The 20,018-nt window shown below is 47.9% G+C and overlaps 1 protein-coding gene across 1 annotated transcript; it reads left to right on the top strand.

Annotated features, from left to right (window-relative positions):
• The first annotated feature begins 322 nt into the window (after positions 1-322).
• Positions 323-6,354, top strand: LOC8027293 (glutathione S-transferase Mu 1). The gene is made up of 2 exons (XM_002407667.5): positions 323-1,153; positions 5,561-6,354. Exons 1-2 carry the CDS (start codon positions 771-773, stop codon positions 5,928-5,930), a joined length of 753 nt encoding a protein of 250 aa, XP_002407711.2. The 5' UTR covers positions 323-770; the 3' UTR covers positions 5,931-6,354.
• The last annotated feature ends 13,664 nt before the right edge of the window (positions 6,355-20,018 follow it).

Genomic DNA, 20,018 nt, shown 5'->3' on the forward strand with positions numbered 1-20,018 from the left:
GTGAAAACAGAAAAGCGTAGCAATGTAAGGGAACGGGCCCGCACACGACATTCTCGAGGGCAAACGTAATCTCCGGTGTAATTTTCAGCCTTAACGGTGAGCAGGACCTTCGCGCAATCTGCACATATTTCATCCTTTCAGCCACCCCATGCCGACGCCGGTATGCTACGGCATACCGGCCTATGTGACTACCGGTTGTTTGCAAATATGAGATTGACGTTTTGCACACGATCTGTCTTTATGCACCGGGCGTTGACTCTCATCAGAACTTTCTCGCCTGGCGCCCTTTAAAGAATGGTCAAGTGTGTCGCCCTTACGTTCAGACTGTAGCTCGTAATTCGATACAGAGCCAGACAACGAGTGTAGATCGAAAACAAAACGGCCCTATACAGCTGCGAGGCCGTCACCAAGACTCGTGTTGTTTAAAAGAAAGCGCCAAACGACACAAAGAACACGTATAACCCGACGTCCCTCAGGGTTTTAGATTAGCACGCGACAAACCTAAAAGCGAGAGCTCCGCTTTACCCCTGTCCCATAGGGACAGTATCCCAGCAAGCAAAACCGGCCCAGTGCAAATTATGTCGCACGAGTTCATATCAGGTGATGCCCCATCCGACGATCCCAGCGTTCTATCGGCGGTTCACTCGGCTTATCTCTAATCAGCGTCCGACTGTCTGGCGTCCTCCCCAAAGCCCTTTTCTGCGAACTGCCGCACTTGACGCCACTGAGAGCACAGCTGTAGAGCCGGGCACGTCGGCTCCCCACAAACAATGCCTTCGAACGCAAGCGACGCTGGTGGTACGTCGACGATCACCCTGGGCTACTGGGGTGGCCTTCGGGGCATCGTCGTGCCTATTCGCTGCATGCTCGAGTACGCCGGCGTGCCTTACCGCTTCAAGACCCATGAGTACATCCGAGGCGGGACCACGCCGGCGGAGCGCAAGGCGCGCTGGCTGGAGGACAGCGCGGTCCTAGCGCAACAGGGGCTGCCCTTTCCGAACGTGCCCTACCTTATCGACGGCGACGTCCAGCTCAGCCAGAGCCTGGCCATCATGAGGTACCTGGCCAGAAAGTACGGCCTAGACCTGCCAGACGCTGACCTGGGGACTGCAGCCAGGTTGGACATGATTGAGGCCCAGGTGAACGACTTCAGGTACGTGCATGGTAAAAAAAATGCTCATTAGGCCCCTAACGAAGCAATATTCGAAATAAAAAGATATAGGTCAAGCTGAACTACCATGCCGGGAATCTAAATGATGTCGTCAATCTCAGTGCTCATCCCTCCCAGAGATTCTAAATCTGTTGGCAACCTACGTAATAAACACCACTATAAAGAATGTCGATGCTCGTTATATCGATCAGTAACTATTGTTAAAAAATTCGAGAAAGCCAAACTTTTACTGGTCTTCCAGTCACTATTCATGACCCTGCCCTCGATAAAATGTAATAGCATAAAATTATACTCTCTTGTACTTTCATGAAACATTCGGCTGATAGTACATTAAACATATTGTCACGGATGACAAGTGACGAGGCGGCGAAGGACTGCGTAAACTGAACGTTTAATGGGGCGAACTTGTGCCCAAAAATGAAAGGAGAAAGAAAGATAACAACAGAGCGTCGCGGGCGTCGAAGGCGGCGAAGCAGCACGATCGAACGCTGAGGCGAAAAACTGACAGTGGCTCGCCACGCGGAGCCACTTATGTACATGCGTGGTCTTCTGGAATAATCAGCGTAGAAAGTTCGACGTGTAGAACATTCGAATCCCGGACAAAAGCTCACCGAACAAAAGCTCACCGGACAAAAGCTCACCCATTTTTTAACAAACCCGGACAAAAGCTCACCAGAAGAAAATTTCATGTTGGTATTATAGAGAACCCAAGTTTAGAGAAAAAGGTGATGAGCCTCCTTTTAGCGAATTCGGCCACCGCGAAGCGGCGTGTACGGATAAGTCAGGCGAGTTAACATTTTTGTAATGAGCCGCCGCAGACCGCCGCCGCGAAGCGGCGGGAGCGCAGCAGGGGGCTTGGGTGCGCACTAGTGATACACGCGCGAAGTAGAAAAGCCTTTTAAAGCGCAGCTCTTAGGGGCCCGTTCCCGGCTTGAGCGGCGTCGCCGTCGGCGTCGACGTCGGCGTAACCGCAACCCTCGTAACCCTCGTGAGGGTTACGAGGGTTAATCTCATGAGGGTTACCCTCACGAGGATCACGAGGGCCACGAGGGTTACTTACCCTCGTAACCCTCACGAGGGTTACGAGGGTTAGTTACCCTCAAAAGGGTTACCTTCACGAGGGTTACCCTCACGAGGGTTACTTACCCTTGTAACCCTCACGAGGGTTACGAGGGTTAGTAACCCTCGTGAGGGTAACCCTCGTGAAGGTAACCCTTTTGAGGGTTACGAGGGTTAGTAACCCTCGTGAGGGTAACCTTCACGAGGGTTACCCTCACGAGGGTCACGAGGGTTATGAGAGTTACCCTCACGAGGGTTACTCACCCTCGTAACCCTCACGAGGGTTACGAGGGTTAGTTACCCTCACGAGGGTCACGAGGGTTATGAGAGTTACCCTTACGAGGGTCACAAGAGTTACCCTCACGAGGGTCACGAGAGTTGCCCTCACAAGGGTTACTAGGGTTACCCTCACGAGGGTCACGATGGTTACCCAGGTCGTGACCCCCCCTGGGGTCACGTGACCTGGGGATACCCCCCGAGGTCACGTGACCCCCCGTTGACGTCATAGGCACTGATGACGTCGTCAGTGACGTCACTGATGACGTCACCGGCATCCGCATCGTCATCGTCATCATCACTGATGACGTCATTAGTGACGTCACTGATGACGTCACCGGCATCCGCATCGTCATCATCATCACTGATGGCGTCATCAGTGACGCTACTGATGACGTCATCGGTATCGTCACGTGGCCCCAGGTCACGTGACTTCCCGACGTCACGTGACGCCCCAAGGTCACGTGACTCCCACAAGGTCACGTGACCCACAAGGTCACGTGACCCCCAAGGTCACGTCACCCCCCGCCCCCCGAGGTCACTTAACCCACCCCCCAGTACCCTTCCCTCCTCCTCCTCAAGAGCTGCGCTCTAATTCGGCGTTACAGGGAGTTGTAAACGGCTTTCATTTTTTTTCAATAGCGTCCCCTTTTCGATAAACGGCATTTCTCTATACTGAGGCTCTGCTTTCTCTAAACCGTGCTTCGATAGAACGTGCCCGTTCTCTAAAACATGTTTCGACGAAATGGCATTTGATCAACCGTAGTAAACCCTTGCGGGGGTAGGGGAACAAGTTCACTTAAAAATGGCGCAATGTCCATCGCGTCCGCATTTTATTTCAGCCCGTGTTTCGCCCGGGTAACGAAAAAAAAATGAGGTGAGCTTTTGTCCGTGTCTGTGAAAAAACGGGTGAGCTTTTGTCCGGTGAGCTTTTGACCGGTGAGCTTCTGCCCGGTGAGCTTTTGTCCGGTTACCAGAATAAGCAACATGATTCTCGAATTTACCAGAATACTAGTCTGCAGGAATAAACAAAAAGATGCGCCGCTCCCAGGAATCGAACCCTGGCTTTTCGAGTGGGAGCCAGGTACGTACGATAACCGTTAGGTCACGCGCGCGCTGCCTACTTGGCCAGCTGCACGCGCGGGAATACACTTTTAGTACGTGCACATTAGGTGTCCTATACTGTAATGTCCCCCGAGGCGATGTAGGTATTCAACTTAATATATAGACTAGATCGACGCGCGAAGAGCACTGCTAAAATACGACGTACACTAAGAGAATATTATGCGCATACTTCCCGCAATGAAAGTATTCGAAAACGTAGGTTAAGCATGCTTTTTTTTTATAATGAAAGAACCAAGTTAGGACATTTCGACTGTTTTGCTTCTTTGCTTAGAGTGAGCTTCGCCAAACTTTAAAGGAATGCAGAAGCTATCTCGGGTGAAGCGAAAATCGCCCGATGTGCCACAGAATAATGGGCCAGACGGGGGAAGCCCTTCTCCGAGTTGATATGGCTCAAGTTTAGCGTGGCCCGATGGTGGAACTTGCGGCTTGTTTTCAGAAGTCGCGATAACACTTCCAATACATCACGTAAGTCTGCGGACATCCTCTGAGGCGTGCTTTGTCCTTGTGCGACGGTCATGTTACGTTGGTCATAAAAACATTAGTCAGCAAACATATTCGAAGTACATGAAGCGCTTCGAACACGCCTGAGCCGCGTCCTCAGACACTTCTGTCATCGTGTCTTTCGTATGCTGTTGAGACCGGTTATGACGAAGTCAACGGGAATCGGAAATCGCTTCGCTATATCTGCTATTTTCTTATAACCGACTTCGGTTATAACGAAGTACAAAAGAGAATCTGAAATCGTGATTTGCTTCGCTGTAGCAGCTATTTCGTTATAAGCGACTTCATTATAACCGGTCTCGACAGTATGGCGTATGGGCAGTGTGACTGGGGCTTTAAGAACGAACACCGCAGGCTTAATGCCACTGGGAACAATTCGCACACACTGTAAGGTCCTACTCAGTGGCTGTAGAGAAAACCTCCCAGTACGGCAGCAACAAGTTCCACTCGACGACAGTCTAGGAGTCGGTAACAGTGCCTCTCTTTGGGGCTCCGTCGAGAGTTCGGGAGGGTCACACTTCGCCGACGCCTCGGGTCAACGGCCAGACGCGTGCCGTCGACGCCGCCCGTTCCTCTTCGGCACCCCCTCGGGGACGGGACCACACTTCGACCGACCTGATCGGCCGCCCCCTTCATTCTTTCATCTTCCCAACCAGCCGATCGGAGAATGACGGATGACCGAAAAGGCGTACATCACAAACGCAAAACGTCCCTCTCTGCAAAGATCTGCAACAAACAAAAAGTTTGCATCCGCGCGCGCGCGCTGCGTGCGTGCGTGCGCGTGCGTGTGTGTGTGTTTTGCAGATGCCAGTAAGATCAATTGGGGTTCATGGTAGGGGTTAGTCGCAGGCACAGCCGCTCAAGACGCTGCCCTTGCTGCCAGCCGTGGCTCGATCTCCATAAACACGTGAGCGCGTGCTGGCGGCAAAGTGCGCTCGCGCTATGTTGGCGTACGATGCATAACGGTGAAGGAGCATGTCGCATAATGACTGAAAGGTGGTGACGATGAGAGTCAGATGACAGTCAGATGACGGTTGGCGTGGGAAACATAACGCAGAATTAGCTATAATATTTTACTGGGGTGATTTCATAATTGCTGAAACATGTGAGGTGAGAGGGCAATAGTGGGGAAGCCATTAAGCCGAAAAAGAATAAAACCTAAAACGTTGAATAAAAATAGATTACCCTTACAAAAATTATCAATGAGTTTCAATTGAGTTTCTAATGTAATCTATAAGAATACATTTGGAGCTCAGTTGAAACTCACTGATAATTTTTGGAAGAGTATTATAGTCTTAAGGAACGCAGGGCGTGCCTTGTGGTGTTCAGGCTTCTTGGTTCGTGATCACGACAGCTCATTAGACAAAGATGGCGTCGAGATGAGTGACATGCCACACTGTTCGCTCCCTCTCTTTTCGAACGACACAGGTGGAGCCTCATCTACTACTGTTGGGAAGACAAGTACGAGGCCCTCCGCTGGAACTTCCTCGAGAACATCCCCGGGGAACTGTCCCGCTTCAGCCAGTTCCTGGGGAACCGCCGGTGGCTCATGGGCGACAGACTCACCCACGTGGACTTCATGCTGTACGAGGCACTCGACCAGTACGCCCTGTTCAGCGAGGGCTGCCTCGACGCCGAGCCCAACCTCAAGGCGTACACCGAGAGGTTCCGGAACCTCGAGCCCATAAAGCGCTTCCTGGAGTCCAGCGACTTCAAGCCCTGGCCCGTGCTGCTGCCCAACGCAACGCGCTGGGGAGCGCAGGACGAACCACCCAAGACGCTAACGAAGAGCTGCTGAAGGCCCGTTTTGTATATAATAGTGGCACGTCCGCAACGTGATTTACAATAAGGAACGAGAAATTCTGCGCACATCTTACGCAACATTGCGCAAGCTTCGTGTTGTACTCAAAATCGGAGACAGCCATGTATACTACGCGACATCGGCTCGTTTTCGCGCATCACTTCGAAAGGGTATGGGTGGGCACCGAACTTACTCCGTTGGGTCAGGTATCCAAATGAGTAGTTTACATCATGCTAGTAGTTTCGATCCCAGCCTTTCAAATCTTAGAGAAAAACAGAAAAAAGAAAATTACTCCCGCTTGTTCGCGCTAACAGTGTCACGCAATGTACTCTCCTTCGAGACGCACGCGGAACACCGACTTTCGAGGATAAATCTGTCCAGTTTGAACGTCTGCGAGTATAAATAAAACCATAAAACGAAATTCCCGTCAGTTTTGGTGTTTTTCCTGACAGGATTATGTGTTTGTCTCTCGTCACAAAATACGCGAGAAATTCGTAATTGTTCCTGGGATGCGACAGCCTCAGCGTCCTCCACTGATTGAGCTCATTATAAGAATCACACTGGCAGGCGCTGTATGTCTATTGCATTCTTTTGTGCACTGAGCAGTCGACACAAGCACCACGCGGGTCCGCACACATCGCAATAAAACGGGGAACTCAAGATAAGAAACAAGTGTTAGCTGACAGGTACAAAAATCAGGCGAACGGGATACCTGCTTACGCAGGACAGGCTCCCTGGGCAACTACGCAATACACGCCAACAGCTCCACGATAAGGCCGGAGTGCTTTGTTTTCTATGTCAGCGGCAAGCGGCCAGTGCGGGGCATATACTGGTAATGAGCGATCCATGCCCTTTCGCCTTGAACACGTGTTCCATCAACGAGTACACGAGCTCCGGCAGCAGAAGCTGACGGACCACGCCTGTCCAATCCATGCCCCACGCTGGCCTTCGGTCGGTGACGTAGAAACGTGCGCAATGTGGCCTCGTCGTCCAGGGGGTATTCTTACATGCCCATCACGGACACCGTCCCAAGCGAAAGCAGTGACGATGGAGTCGGTACACAGCCCAAGCAACCAACCAGCGACGTGACACCGATAATGTTTTGTTACATCTTAAAGGACTCGAGACGCCAGCGATGATGTACGCGCAACACGTCGTGCTATTTGTAACCGCGCACTTTACACCCCGTTCGAACAACAGCTATCATCCATTGGCTAACCCCGTTTAACTGAACACTCTATAGACCCTTTCCACAAGGACGCCGCCATCTTGAATTGTCGTCACTTCCAGTATGGGCGAAAACATTGTTTTGCCGTCGCCACGCCAATAGAAGGCATTTAGGACATAAACGTAACCGTCACACATTCTCGTTTTGCGTCCCCTCTATGTTTTTACTATTTGCAGGTTAAAACGTTCTGATATTTTTTCGTCGCCCATACCGTACATGCCTACTTGGCGGTCGGGGGCGAGAGTAAACGGAAAAGGTCTATAGAGGTATTAGGTCTCTCTCATGGTCAGGCACACGCGCCGAAGATTTTCGACGTGTATGCAACTCATCAGATGAGGAAGCACTCCATCTCCGAGTCAATAAAGAACGATATAACGACGGTTGAAATTTCTTCTTGGGCGGGTTGAAACTATTGTGGCCAGTTTTTTAGTTTTTTTTCCTCTTGTTCCTTTTAGTATTATTATTACTTTTACTTTTATTATTACTATTATTTCTGAAACTTGCTGACCCTGCCGTGTGTTCGAAATACTGCCTCTTCAAAACTTCCTGCCTCTTCAAAGTTTCCCGAGAGTTTATGGGTACAAATTGAGTGTGCAAAGAAAGTACGCCGTTCTATTGGCCTTTTTTACCTGCCTCCGCAAACGACGCCCGACGACTTTCGTACGTGTCTCGCTGGCATAGAGAACACCGTTAACGAGTTACACGGCTGTAATGACTTAACGTTACGTGATTTTAATGCTCCAGGCATCAACTAGACGCAGTTTAATGTTTCTACTGACAACTCTTATTCGAAGCAGAAAGGCAATCACCTCCTAAACTTTGTTTTTCTTTTAGACCTTGCACAACACAACGATATGCTTAACCACCAAGGTAATTTATGTCTCTCAAACATGGACTGCGTGCGAGGTGAAGTCCCTATGGTTCTTCTGGATAAGTATCATCCTGCCCTTGATTTAGTGGTTTCTTTTATTGATTCCTCGATTCGCGCTCCTATTGAGGCTTCTCCTCCACGCATCTTATACAATATTTCACCAGGAGACTATACATCGGGATGTTCCACCACCTCTCCAATGTTGATTGGTCTCCGGTCTTAGAATCCTCCGATGTAAATGAGCAGGTAGCTCTCTTTACAAGATTAATTCAAGAGGCCATGGACAGATTCATCCCTTTAAGATCTTTAAAGAAACTTCGCTTTCCTAATTGGTTTTCTAATGGACTAAAAACGCTACTTAAAAGGAAGCACTTCCTACACAGAAAGTCTAAGAGAAGTGGTCTCCCAAAGTGGAAGGTAGAATTCAAGAGTTGCAGAAAGAAATGTAACATAATGTTAAACCGTGACCGCCTGGCGTATCGTGACTCAGTGGAATCTGACCTTGTCAAAAAGCCTAGGAAATTCTGGAGGTACACTAGATCACGTTCTGGGAAGGATATCCGATCGACAAGTTTTGGATCCCCATGAAAAAAATGCGGAGTGCGTGCCCGCGCTATTTGCAAATCATTTTAGTTCAGCCTACAAAAACAGTACCGTCTGCTCCACCGCCACATTTCCTTGCTTGAACGAATTTGGTGACCTACTAAGTCACAGTAATGTCGACGAGGAATGTGTAGAGCTAGGTATTAAAAAAAATTAAAGTCACGCTATCTGCGGGGCACGATGGTATACCATCTGCAATTCTCAACACTTTTCATGATATACTCACAGGTCACACGTACACTTTGTGCAATATTTAACAACTTATTAAGGTCAGGAGCATTCCCCGAAATGTGGAAAACTGCCGTGGTCGTTCCGGTTCTGAAGTCGGGAAAGAAAGGTGATGTTCTCAGCTATAGAACGATTTCCCTTCTCTCCTCATTTTCCAAACTCTTTGAAGCAGTCATTCATCAATTTTTGTCTCTCAAATTTCGAAACTTCACTCTCCCTAATCAGCATGGGTTTATGACCGGCAGATCAACGTCTACAAATCTTGTAAAATTTACGTCTACCGCGGCTTAGGTAGTGTGCAACAGAGGTCAGCTAGATGTGGTCTACTTTGACCTAAGCAAGGCATTTGACGTTGTTAATCATACGAGCGTTTTGTCAAAGCTTTCCACGTATCGGGTTTGTGGCACAGTATACGGCTGGTTTCGAAGCTATTTGTCAAACAGGAAAGCGTACGTTAGAGTCGACAATATGAACTCTTCATTGTACGGGGCAAGTTCTGGCGTTCCTCAGGGATCCGTCCTGGGACCGCTCCTGTTCACAATTTTTGTAAATGACGTCTCTGATGCTATTTCTAATTCTTCGTTCCTGCAATACGCTGATGATATTAAAATTTACAAAAAAATAGTTACTTTAGATGATTTCTCTAGGCATCAGGAAGATGCATGTTGTTTCATTAGGTGGTGCTCAGCCAATTATCTTCACTTAAACCGCGCTGAAACCAAGGACATTTACTCGGAAGGCACAGAATACATTTTTAGCACAAAGTATTCATGGTAAACCCCTGTCCCAGGTATGTGCAATAAAAGATCTGGGAGTTATGTTCGATCCTAGCCTGCGATTCTCTAGTCACGTAACTAGGCTCGTTAACTCGTCTCTGCGCACGCTGGGTGTTGCCTCTCGCTTAACGAGGGACATCAAGCATCCTTCTGCGTTTTTCACGCTGTACCGCTCGTTGTGCATGCCCCAGTTAGAATAGGCATCAGTTGTGTGGAACGGAATCTCTAAAACCAACTCATTGGATATCGAACGAGTTCAGAAAAAGTTTATATCCATCTTTACACATCTAAAACCTTATAAAAGACGTTCATCGTTCAACTTATGACGCAACGTCAGAGCGTGTTGACTTGCTGAGCCAGCACCGGCGTCGGCAGAAGGCGGACCTATTGTTTTTGTTTAAAACGTTGCATGGGTCGATTAATTCACCAAGCCTATTGTCTGAAGTGTGCCTTAGGGTTTCACGTGTGCCTACTCGGAATCGATCATCCTTTTATATTTTCAAAAAAATTTGGTCTTTTAAGCCCAATTATTAGACTGACTGAGTGTTAGAATCAGTACTCTGAGAAACTCAATATTTTCAAGTCGTGCTACAGGGCATTTGTTATTTCTTTCTAAGACCTGTCCGGCGGGTAAATAATGATTGTGGTTCACTTTAAAATTGATTTCGAAGAGCACAGACATTGTTGGGTTCGTGCTTGTGCTACTGCTTCCTATATTATTCGCTCTGAGTGCCTCTCAAACTTGTTTTTAAATTACTGCGATTTCTCTTCATTGTACAAAAGACCTAGAAATTATATTCTGTTATCATTCAGCTCGGTGTATGTCGTGTAGGGTTATATTCAATTACTGTATCGTGCATTGCTCTTCTGTATTTGTGTTTTATGTATTCATTTCCATCCAGTGTGCCAGTACCAAGACCGCAAGGTTGTTCCTGGGCACTATAATAAACATTGGTTGATCGATTGATTATTATTATTATTAACACTTACGTAACATACCAACAGTCAAGAACGCCCGAACGTAAAATTAAATTAGACGTCAATCGTTTATAAATAGTGACGTCGGACTGTGGTTGCATGGCGACAGCTGTGTCACGCTGTGGATGAAAAATCTAGCCAGTGCATTTAATGTACATGGCTAGTGTTGGCAGCAGAAACCGCCCGCCGGTACGATGCCGATCCAGAGCGAAACGTGCGAGGGCTGGGATCAACCCAGCGTCCCTGGGATATGCTGCACTAGGCGTGGGAGACGTGATGGAGCTCCGCCTCTATAAATGCCATGAAACATTTTCAGTCGCAGCAGCGTCATTTATCATTCGGAACGCCCGATGGTTAGCAATAACTGACGCTAGGCGTATCGAGTCTGGTGATCGGTGGTTATTGGAAGAAGGCTCTAGTACACAGAAAATAAGTTTCGTTCGAGCATGCGTCCCGTCGCATATGCGCAGTCGTCCTGTTTTACCTGTTGGTCACACGCTAACGTTAATTCATGAGACTGGTTCTTTTTTTCCCCCTGTTCTGTTTTCCGTTAATAATCCTGTTTAAGTGAATAAAAAGGCCCACCAAAGTCCGGAATCCGGTCTGTCATAAGAATCGTTAATGCCACAAATGTCAGGCCACGCAGACCACGAATTATTTATCGATGGATTTGCAAAACGTGTGGGTTCAACGCGATGAGCGAACCAATGGTGCGGAATCAAGTTTAAATATTTCACGAAGAGCGACAGAGCTTCCGAGGAGCGAAGCACATCAGTAGGCTTTCTCTTGTCGTAGAAGATTTGGTAGACGAAGTCAATAAAACATATCCGGAGAAACGAAGCTTAAAACTTTTGATCTGGCGACAAACGTTCTTAAAGTACTAAGATCCTTGCCTCCAGAAAACCTTAGAAACAAACGCCGCGAACACGAACCGCCGTGACATCGGGAACTTGAGTTAGTGTATACTTTCTTATCTCAAAACGCAATTCACTATCTGAACGCGCCTCGTTCAAAGCCGTACATTACGCTGGTAAAACATCGGATCGATTATGCTCCATGATTGAAACTCCAGGAAGTGAAATATGTGAAAACGTGAAACGGCAGCCACACTCCAGAAACTGTCGGACAATGTCTCGGGACAGTCTGCAGCAGCGTGACGGTTTCCAGACAGTGTGACAGGCTCAGTGCAGTGTGACAATCTCAGACAACAATCTGTCAGGGGGCGTGTTTCATCCTCGCATGACTCGAGAACTATGTAACGTGCTCAGTGATAACTTCGAGTTTAAATACTGATGTCACTTCCGTAGTATCAGCATCTGACTAAACGTTTCCAGAAACGTGAAAACATTTTTTTTTTTCCTCTATTTCCCATATACGTGGCTCGCACGCGACGTCCTCCCGCCCCTCTTTCTGGTGGCCGCAAGCGCATTGTTACCGCAGCGGAAGCTACCCTCTGCCTTTCCCCCATTATGTCTGACCAAGGGACGTCATTGCAAGCTATGTATACATTCGCGATATTCGATAAACGAGGAAAGGAAAAAACAATAAAGATGAAAAAGAAAAAATGGCAGGCAGTACCTCCCCTGCCCGTTTCCCTTTAAGTAGCAATTCGTAAACTTTGATTACAAGTGAACATGACTGCCATTTCGTAGAGTTTATTCCACCATTTTGTAAAAGCAGAACGATGAACGTTGAGAACCTCAAATTGAAACCCCGATGCCCTCACAGATTCGAGCCACATACGGCCGACATCCCCGCACGTATAATAAAAGACATCGTAGTCCGGAACGACAACGTTCAACGCAAACGGAAACGTGGGGATCAATGTCAGATAACGGCCGGCGACCAAAACCCCGCCAACAACGAACTTCCATCTTCGGCGCAATCTCCAGCGTTTACCCCGCGTACACCTTCGGCGATATATCCACACATATTTCATCCGAAGCACGCCGCACGTCGGTTCCCGTCACGGATAATACAGATAGCTGACGGGCGTCGCTCAATCTCCGACAACATTCCGTAGCCAGCCCCCTTCGAACATCGTGCATTCCGGCTTCGATCTCTCCTCACACTACCCGAGCTTATACTCTCCCGCAAAGGTTATTTCCCCTTCCTCGGCCATGCCCCACCTACCGTCGAAACGCCGCGTCCGTATATATCGCTCGAAAACATAAACAAACAAACAAGCACACACACACACATACGCACTCACATACAACTAGAAGCGGCTCCCTATCCGGGCCGCGGCACATCCATCACGTCGTCGCCGGGGTGACTTCCCAGATCAGACGACACGTGGAGGCATCCACCTTTCTTTGTGTACCCGCGTTCCTTATTTTTATCGCGCCGTTTACTGGGTGTGCGAGCATCCGTAGACGAGGTGCCTTTGTTTGCACGCTCCAGGGAGTGTCAAAGAGGGAGAGAGAAAGGAAAGAACGACACAGACGGGGGAGAAAAGGGGCGAGCGGGACTTCGGATTAAGGGGCGACAGAAAAGAGAACGCATGTTTTTCTCAACTTCAAACTAAACAACGCGTCGTCGAGTGCTCAGTCTCCATCAAAATGTAACGCTGGAGGTTGGGACCAGATGCCAAAGTTTCCGAACTCGCCGGTGCCTCATTCGAGAGATGAACTAAGCGATGCAAGGACATTTTCAACGTGAAAAACGGAACTCGTTTTCGATAGCAAACGCCATTGTCATCTCCGCATACCCAAGGGCCAGAGTCCATTCAACGTTTCCCAAAGGGAAGCTAATTGTTGGCTAGTTAGTTAACTGGTGACCTAGCAAAAACTGAAATCCTTAAAAAGAAAGGGACAACTGAGACACGAAGACGGCACGGAAAAGCTTTCGTGTGGCCTTTCTGTCTCTACCTCGTCCTTCTCTTCTGTTCGCTGTTTGGTTCTTCGTTATAAACGCTCGGAGAGGTCCAGCCCATCGCGCAGTTTAATTCCATTATGATTAGGACGTATACTTTGCGGTTTTAACCCGAAAAAACCAAAATCAAATTACTTGTCATCCATTACTTTTTAGTAACTTTGTAGTAATTCTATTGCGTTCATCTGAAAGTAATCAAAAGAGTAATCTGGTTATTTTTGGAACAAATAAAATTACTTCTAGCCGTTTTCCCTCGCCTTTCTTATGGCGCCCTTGAGCAAGTTTTCTTCCAAGGAATCCTCAAACCATGGCCCTGGCAGGAGGATGGTTATAATAAAACTCCGGTCGTACGGCGGCCATTTTAACAAATTGTAATCGGATTTTTTGTATAGAAGTACAGTTGTTGGTTTTAATTCAATAATCGACAGTAAAAAATACTAGTTTTTAAACGAACAGAGAAATTTATCGCTTTAAAAAAAAATGTTAACATAATCGAAGAAGTAACGGTCACTTTTTTATGTAACGGCCAATTACTTTTCTTCTCGAGTAATCGAGTAATCTAATGAATACTTTTTAACCGTGAGTAACTGTATTTGTAATCAATTACTTACGAGGAACGTGTACAATACTTGCGTGTTGCCCGAAGGGCAATGCCCGTCCTAACGCGGCGAGAATTTCCAGATGAAATCTGAAGATAGATAGGCGAGGCCTTCCTCGTGAACATCGCAGGGTGCCGACCCAAGCAACGGGCTTCGAAGAAACACGTCCACAATTCATTGACCGCTCGGGGCTTCGACCCTGAGCTTGCACGCTCCTTCCTTTCCACTCCTAGAGCCGCCAAATGAGCTGCGCTTAGATTATCGGCACTCCGTTCCCCGACACTGTTGTGGGCGCCGCCATTGTGGGGCTTGTTCAGAGCAGACGCAGCTACCGATCGTCACGATTCAAAAGTGCGACTTCCTGAGCACTAGATTCGGTGTTAGGAAGCTCATGCAATATTGCGTTGCTCTGCCGCGAACTCTTTAAACATTTGTGGAGGACGGAAAAGCGTTTCCCGTGATTTCAGATAAAGCCTCAGATAACTGGCAACCATGATTTTAAGCCACAATATGGCCAAGTGTCGTTACTCTGAAGCGTAGCTTATTTAGTGGCACTACTATCCCCTAGCTCTTTAAGGCTCGACGGGACGCAAAAAGATCACACTTGTTGCGGCGTTCACTGGGGCCGGATTCTGCTCTGGCAGTACCAAAACCCCGCGGAACAGTCGTCTCTCGTGCCTCGCCGCCAAAACTAAGACGTCCAAAGATAGGAAAGCATGCGGTTTAGCTTTCAGTAAAAGCTGCCAGTATAAAGCTTCCTTAGCCGCTTTGGTAGCTTCGAGGCGAATCGCCGGCATACGGATCCCCAGTCGGCGGGTTCGTAGCCAGGCCGAGGTTTCCGGAAAACGACGGAGGCCCATTCCAGAAAGGGCGGCGTGTAACCCAAGTTTTGGGGCGCACGTCAAAAGATCCCGAGGTGGTCAAAATGAATCCGCAATCCTCTGCTGGGACGTGCAAGATGCACTTCGTTCGTTCGGCAGGTAAAACCTCGAATTTTCACTTTTCATTTCGTAGTTTTCTTTGTTTGTCAACAAAGTGGCACATGACACACAGCGGCTACCCCTTTTCGGCTGGCGGTACTGCGTGCGGACGTCTGCGGGCACACCGCCCCACAAGACTTGTAAACTTACACCCACAAAATTTGAGTGTGGTAAATGCAGCACATAAAGACACCTTCGTAAAATATTTTCACTGCATGCCCTTCATTAGCTTATTTATACTTTCCTTTTCGACTGAATAGCGCCAGTAAACACCTTTTATATCTAAAGTACGAATCTGTGTTTTTTTTATCATTTCTAGATTGACGTGTCGTCTGTGCCGTCATAACAAAGGACGAACACATGATAACACTTATCCCTCTCACATCTCGACTGCAAACGAACTCCATTAGAACTTTGCTATTTACGTTCTGTCACAGTTTCGTAAATGACCCGAGTCAGAAGCAGCCGAAGCGTTCAACCGCATTCGACATTGCAGTGGACCATCAAGTTCTCGTTAGGAGCCCCAAGCCCTGTCACTCGTACAAGGCCTGCTCAATATGTAGATAGACCGAACACCGATTCGCAGAATGCCACAGGGAATCTCGTCAAGGGTCTTCGAGCAACGATAGCATTCAACCTGTACGGCCCTCGAATAATCTCGACTCTGCAACTTCATCAGACACTTGCGTTTGAGTGCGTTTGACTGCGTTGCGTCGAGAACCGAAAGCGAGTCACCGGCACATCTGTGCTTCGCATGAAGCATGGAATCCAATTCAAGGATTCCTCTTGGCACGCGATACAGGCAGCAGGGATATCCTGATTTCTCACTGCCACAACGCAGTCAAACGCAGTCGAACGCAACTGTCTGAACCAGGCTTCAGTCTTTCTGCCAGATTATGTACGAGGAATCGGGACAGTAAACGGCGTCAGGAGAAGGTGGAGCGAAAGCTCTCGCTGCAGAACCCATGGATCCTGGGTTCAATACCCCCCAGTGCCCATCTGCATCTGGGTGAGTGTCGTACCGCGTGCGGTCTTGTGCCGCTACTGCGTGTTGCGCGTTAAAGATCCCTGCAGGCTATAGCGGTCGTACCGTACACTGGCTAAATTTCTCATATACGGCGGCTGCATGTAGTCGCCTGTGTATCGTCCTGTCTGTGTTTTATTCTTTCTGTTATCAGTAAACACTGCCCCCATGCTCTGGCCAACAAAGCTCTTGCTGTCTAAAAAAAAAAACTAAAAACTAATCTTCTTTTCTTCATATTTTTTTTACACCGTTATGCATTTTGTTGTTGTTGTTGCAGCAGTCGATAGTCTGAGCATGCTGCTATACCTTCCGCGATATTTCAGTACAGCCGTGTCTCCTTCATAGAGGCCCCGTCAATATGCATATCCCGCTATACAGGACAGAGTTTTCGGAGACGGGCAGGGGAAATACTAGTACATGCACTTTTACCTCGTTATTGCGGACAACTCATATTATGGACGCTTTTGGGGTGAACGGAGCTGCCCATATAAACGAGGCCATCGCCCCAGCTCGATCTGCGCATTACTTTGTTGCCAATTAATCTACTTTCTACCTCCCCTTCCCCTCATCCATGGAATATAGTATCATACATGCATTACCAGAATAGTTGTCTCGGTTCCTAATACCTGATCAGTACTCAAGGCTGACAAGTAATGACCATACAACTCCTAAGTCTTTTATTATGGTGTTTAATTTAATTTTTAATTCGTTTCAGCGTAAGTACAGCTGATGAGACCAATCAAGCAGCGTCAAGAGCGGAATTGACTAAATTTTTGTTTTCTTCTTTGTTTCATGGCACAACACGTATGGAAACATGGCGAACACCATGGCTGTATTCCAAATCTTACCCAAATGGATCCGAGTTACTCCGGCGGATCGTATCACGTGACAGCACAGATTGAAAAACGCTGGACGCGGGTAGGTTTTAGAACGCCAAGGGTACAAAACCCTTACCCTGGAGTAAGATCCAGTAAATTTTGGAACACGGCCCATGACGGTATGCCTTTGACGCTGACTGGTTGGTCCCGTTAGCTCGCAGCGTCGACTGCGTCTGCACTTAAGGTGAAACGAAGCGCGGAGCCACTGCATAAGCTTAACGTAGAGAGTAGCTGGCACTCAGATCCTCGATTTCCTCGTGGAGGCTGCCATTTTTGGTACTTTGCGCAGAGCGGGCGATATCCGTCACAGACTATTTTAGACTTCTGAAGCACAGAAAAGCGTTTCCTGCGATTGCCGATAGAGCCTCGGACAGAGCTTCGAGCACCATGATTGCTCCAGGGTCCCGACCGAGAAAGGCAGCTTATTTGGTGGATCAGGCTAGACGCGCAACCTTCGCGTTAACCGAGCTCCGGCAGAGCATGCCCCCGGGACAAACCATTAGCTCATCATCGAGGAAAATAAAATGGTATACGCGGGGAGCGAGTGTTCTAAGAAGCGACTTTAGGCGCAACAGAATGGAAGGAGGAGCGCTCCAACCAAAGGGCAACGAAGAGAAGGCACAGAGAGCGTGGGATGACGAGCCAGGTAAGCATCGTCCCATCAGTGGTTCAGGTCAGGGGTAAACAAAAGGACATGCCCTAGTAAAAAAATCCTATAGTACGAGAAATGTATTTGTCCAGTAAACGTATATGATCAAATAAGATTATAGCAGAGGACACAAGAACTTTTAGGAACGTATGAGAACGATATAAGATTCTATAAAAAGTTATAACAAACTTTTTATCAGTTTCTTATAACTTCATATACATCTTATATTAAAGGGACACTACAACGAAATTTCGGTGCTCATTTTTTTGGTCTATATGTGTTCAAAAGAGCAGTATCACATGGAACACACCAATATCTTGTTAAACAAGTCTCAAAAAGAAATTTTAAAACGAATTAAACGATTAGCAAAGAGCACCTGGTGGATGTCGCTAACGCCTCGTTTGTAATGCTCGTCTAGGAACCTTGACAGCTAGTGACGGAGGTTGTCTCGTCTTCGGCCACGACGAGAGAAGGAGGGAAGGAGGAACTCCCCTCTTCCCGAGAATCCCTTTTGTGTGTCGCAGAAGTCGCTATTGTACCTCTAGAAGATTAAAGAAGATTAACCCGTCACTCAAAATTCGTACAAAAGCAGCCGCTTCGGTGGCTGGAACGACTAGGCCAACCTCTCTACGTCAGCCTCGCCGTAGCTTTGCTCGTCTTGAGACGACCTACGTCACGATTGCGTTGGATGTCACGTGCTCTAAGCTGGGCCTTCTCCGAGCGCTTGCCAGAGTGGGCCGTTTATAACGAAAAATACAGCCACCAGGATCAAAATACAAACGTGCGATTGTCATTTACGGATATTGTGGATCATATTCAACCTATTTTTGAACACGACGGGAATATTTCAAATTTCGTTGAAGTATCCCTTTAAAGGGGCCCTCCGGAGCTTTCTGCGATCGTCTGTTTATGTTGTTATATTGCGTAGTAGTAGGTGCAAGTTAATGTGTACACAAAGTTTTAGATTACAAAACCGTTTATTAAGCAGATGGCAGAAGAAATATATCGGGACTATTTTCTCTTGGAAGACAATCCCCCATTCCCTGCCCCTCGCTAAAACTTGACCAATGGAAATGCTGCATCTCGCGGTGAATGCGAACGTTATTATTGCAACACTTCTTAAGCTTGTTTTAAATTAGAGTTTGAGAAAAACGTAAACTGATTGTGGTGCGGGAAACATAGTCCGCAATGGACCTTTCCCAGATACCGACGGCACCAGGCGGTGGCTGCACGAACTAAAAATCGAGGAAGTGACCTACCTGCGCTACCAATCGATAATGGGAGCTACGCTACCAGTTTCTTCGCACTCTGAGCAGCGGCGCCTGCCCAACGCGACTTTAAAGGGATACTTCAACGAAATTTGAAATATTCCCGTCGTGTTCAAAAATAGGTTGAATATGATCCACAATATCCGTAAATGACAATCGCACGTTTTTATTTTGATCGTGGTGGCTGTATTTTTCGTTATAAACGGCCCACTCTGGCAAGCGCTCGGAGAAGGCCCAGCTTAGAGCACGTGACATCCAACGCAATCGTGACGTAGGTCGTCTCAAGACGAGCAAAGCTACGGCGAGGCTGACGTCGAGAGGATGGCCTAGTCGTTCCAGCCACCGAAGCGGCTGCTTTTGTACGAATTTTGAGTGACGGATTAATCTTCTATAATCTTCTAGGGGGACAATAGCGACTTCTGCGACACACAAAAGGGATTCTCGGGAAGAGGAGAGTTCCTCCTTCCCCCCTTCTCTCGCCGTGGCCGGAGACGAGACAACCTCCGTCACTAGCTGTCAAGGTTCCTAGACGAGCGTTAAAAAGCGAGGCGTTAGCGACATCCACCAGGTGGTCTTTGCGAATCGTTTAATTCATTTTAAAATTCCTTTTCGAGACTTTTTTAACAAGATATTGGTATGTTCCAGGTGATACTGCTCTTTTGAACACATATAGACCAAAAAATGAGCGCCGAAATTTCGTTGTAGTGTCCCTTTAAAGAGGGGCATCCGTGGCGTCCACCCAAACGTCGTGTTTTCCTTTCCTTCGATGTTCTTTTTTTGTGTAACACAATTATATATATGCTGCAGTTACGTGTTCTACTCGCTGATATACAGTCTCCTTCCGAATTTCCTCGATTTTTCGTTCCGATTTCCGCCGCTTGGCATCGGGCGCTCGCGCGTGCGCAGAACGCTTCTAGGAAAAGGTCCATTATCGCTCCAAAACCAGCGAACACATGTCTTCTTTCCGCAAGCGTGTTGCTAGGGGGTGATGCGTCGGCGCGTCGGCTCGTCTGCTTGCCGGGGCGTCCGCAGGCGTGCGTTTGCGGGACACATGTTCCTTCTTCCCGTGGATCCCGACTCCGAAGCCAGCTTTGCGATCCTTCCACGTCAACGAGTCAAACTTTTCCTT

This window comes from Ixodes scapularis, unplaced genomic scaffold, assembly GCF_016920785.2.
Source record: "Ixodes scapularis isolate PalLabHiFi unplaced genomic scaffold, ASM1692078v2 PGA_scaffold1__304_contigs__length_218370807, whole genome shotgun sequence".
NCBI classification, from domain to species: Eukaryota; Metazoa; Arthropoda; class Arachnida; order Ixodida; family Ixodidae; genus Ixodes; species Ixodes scapularis.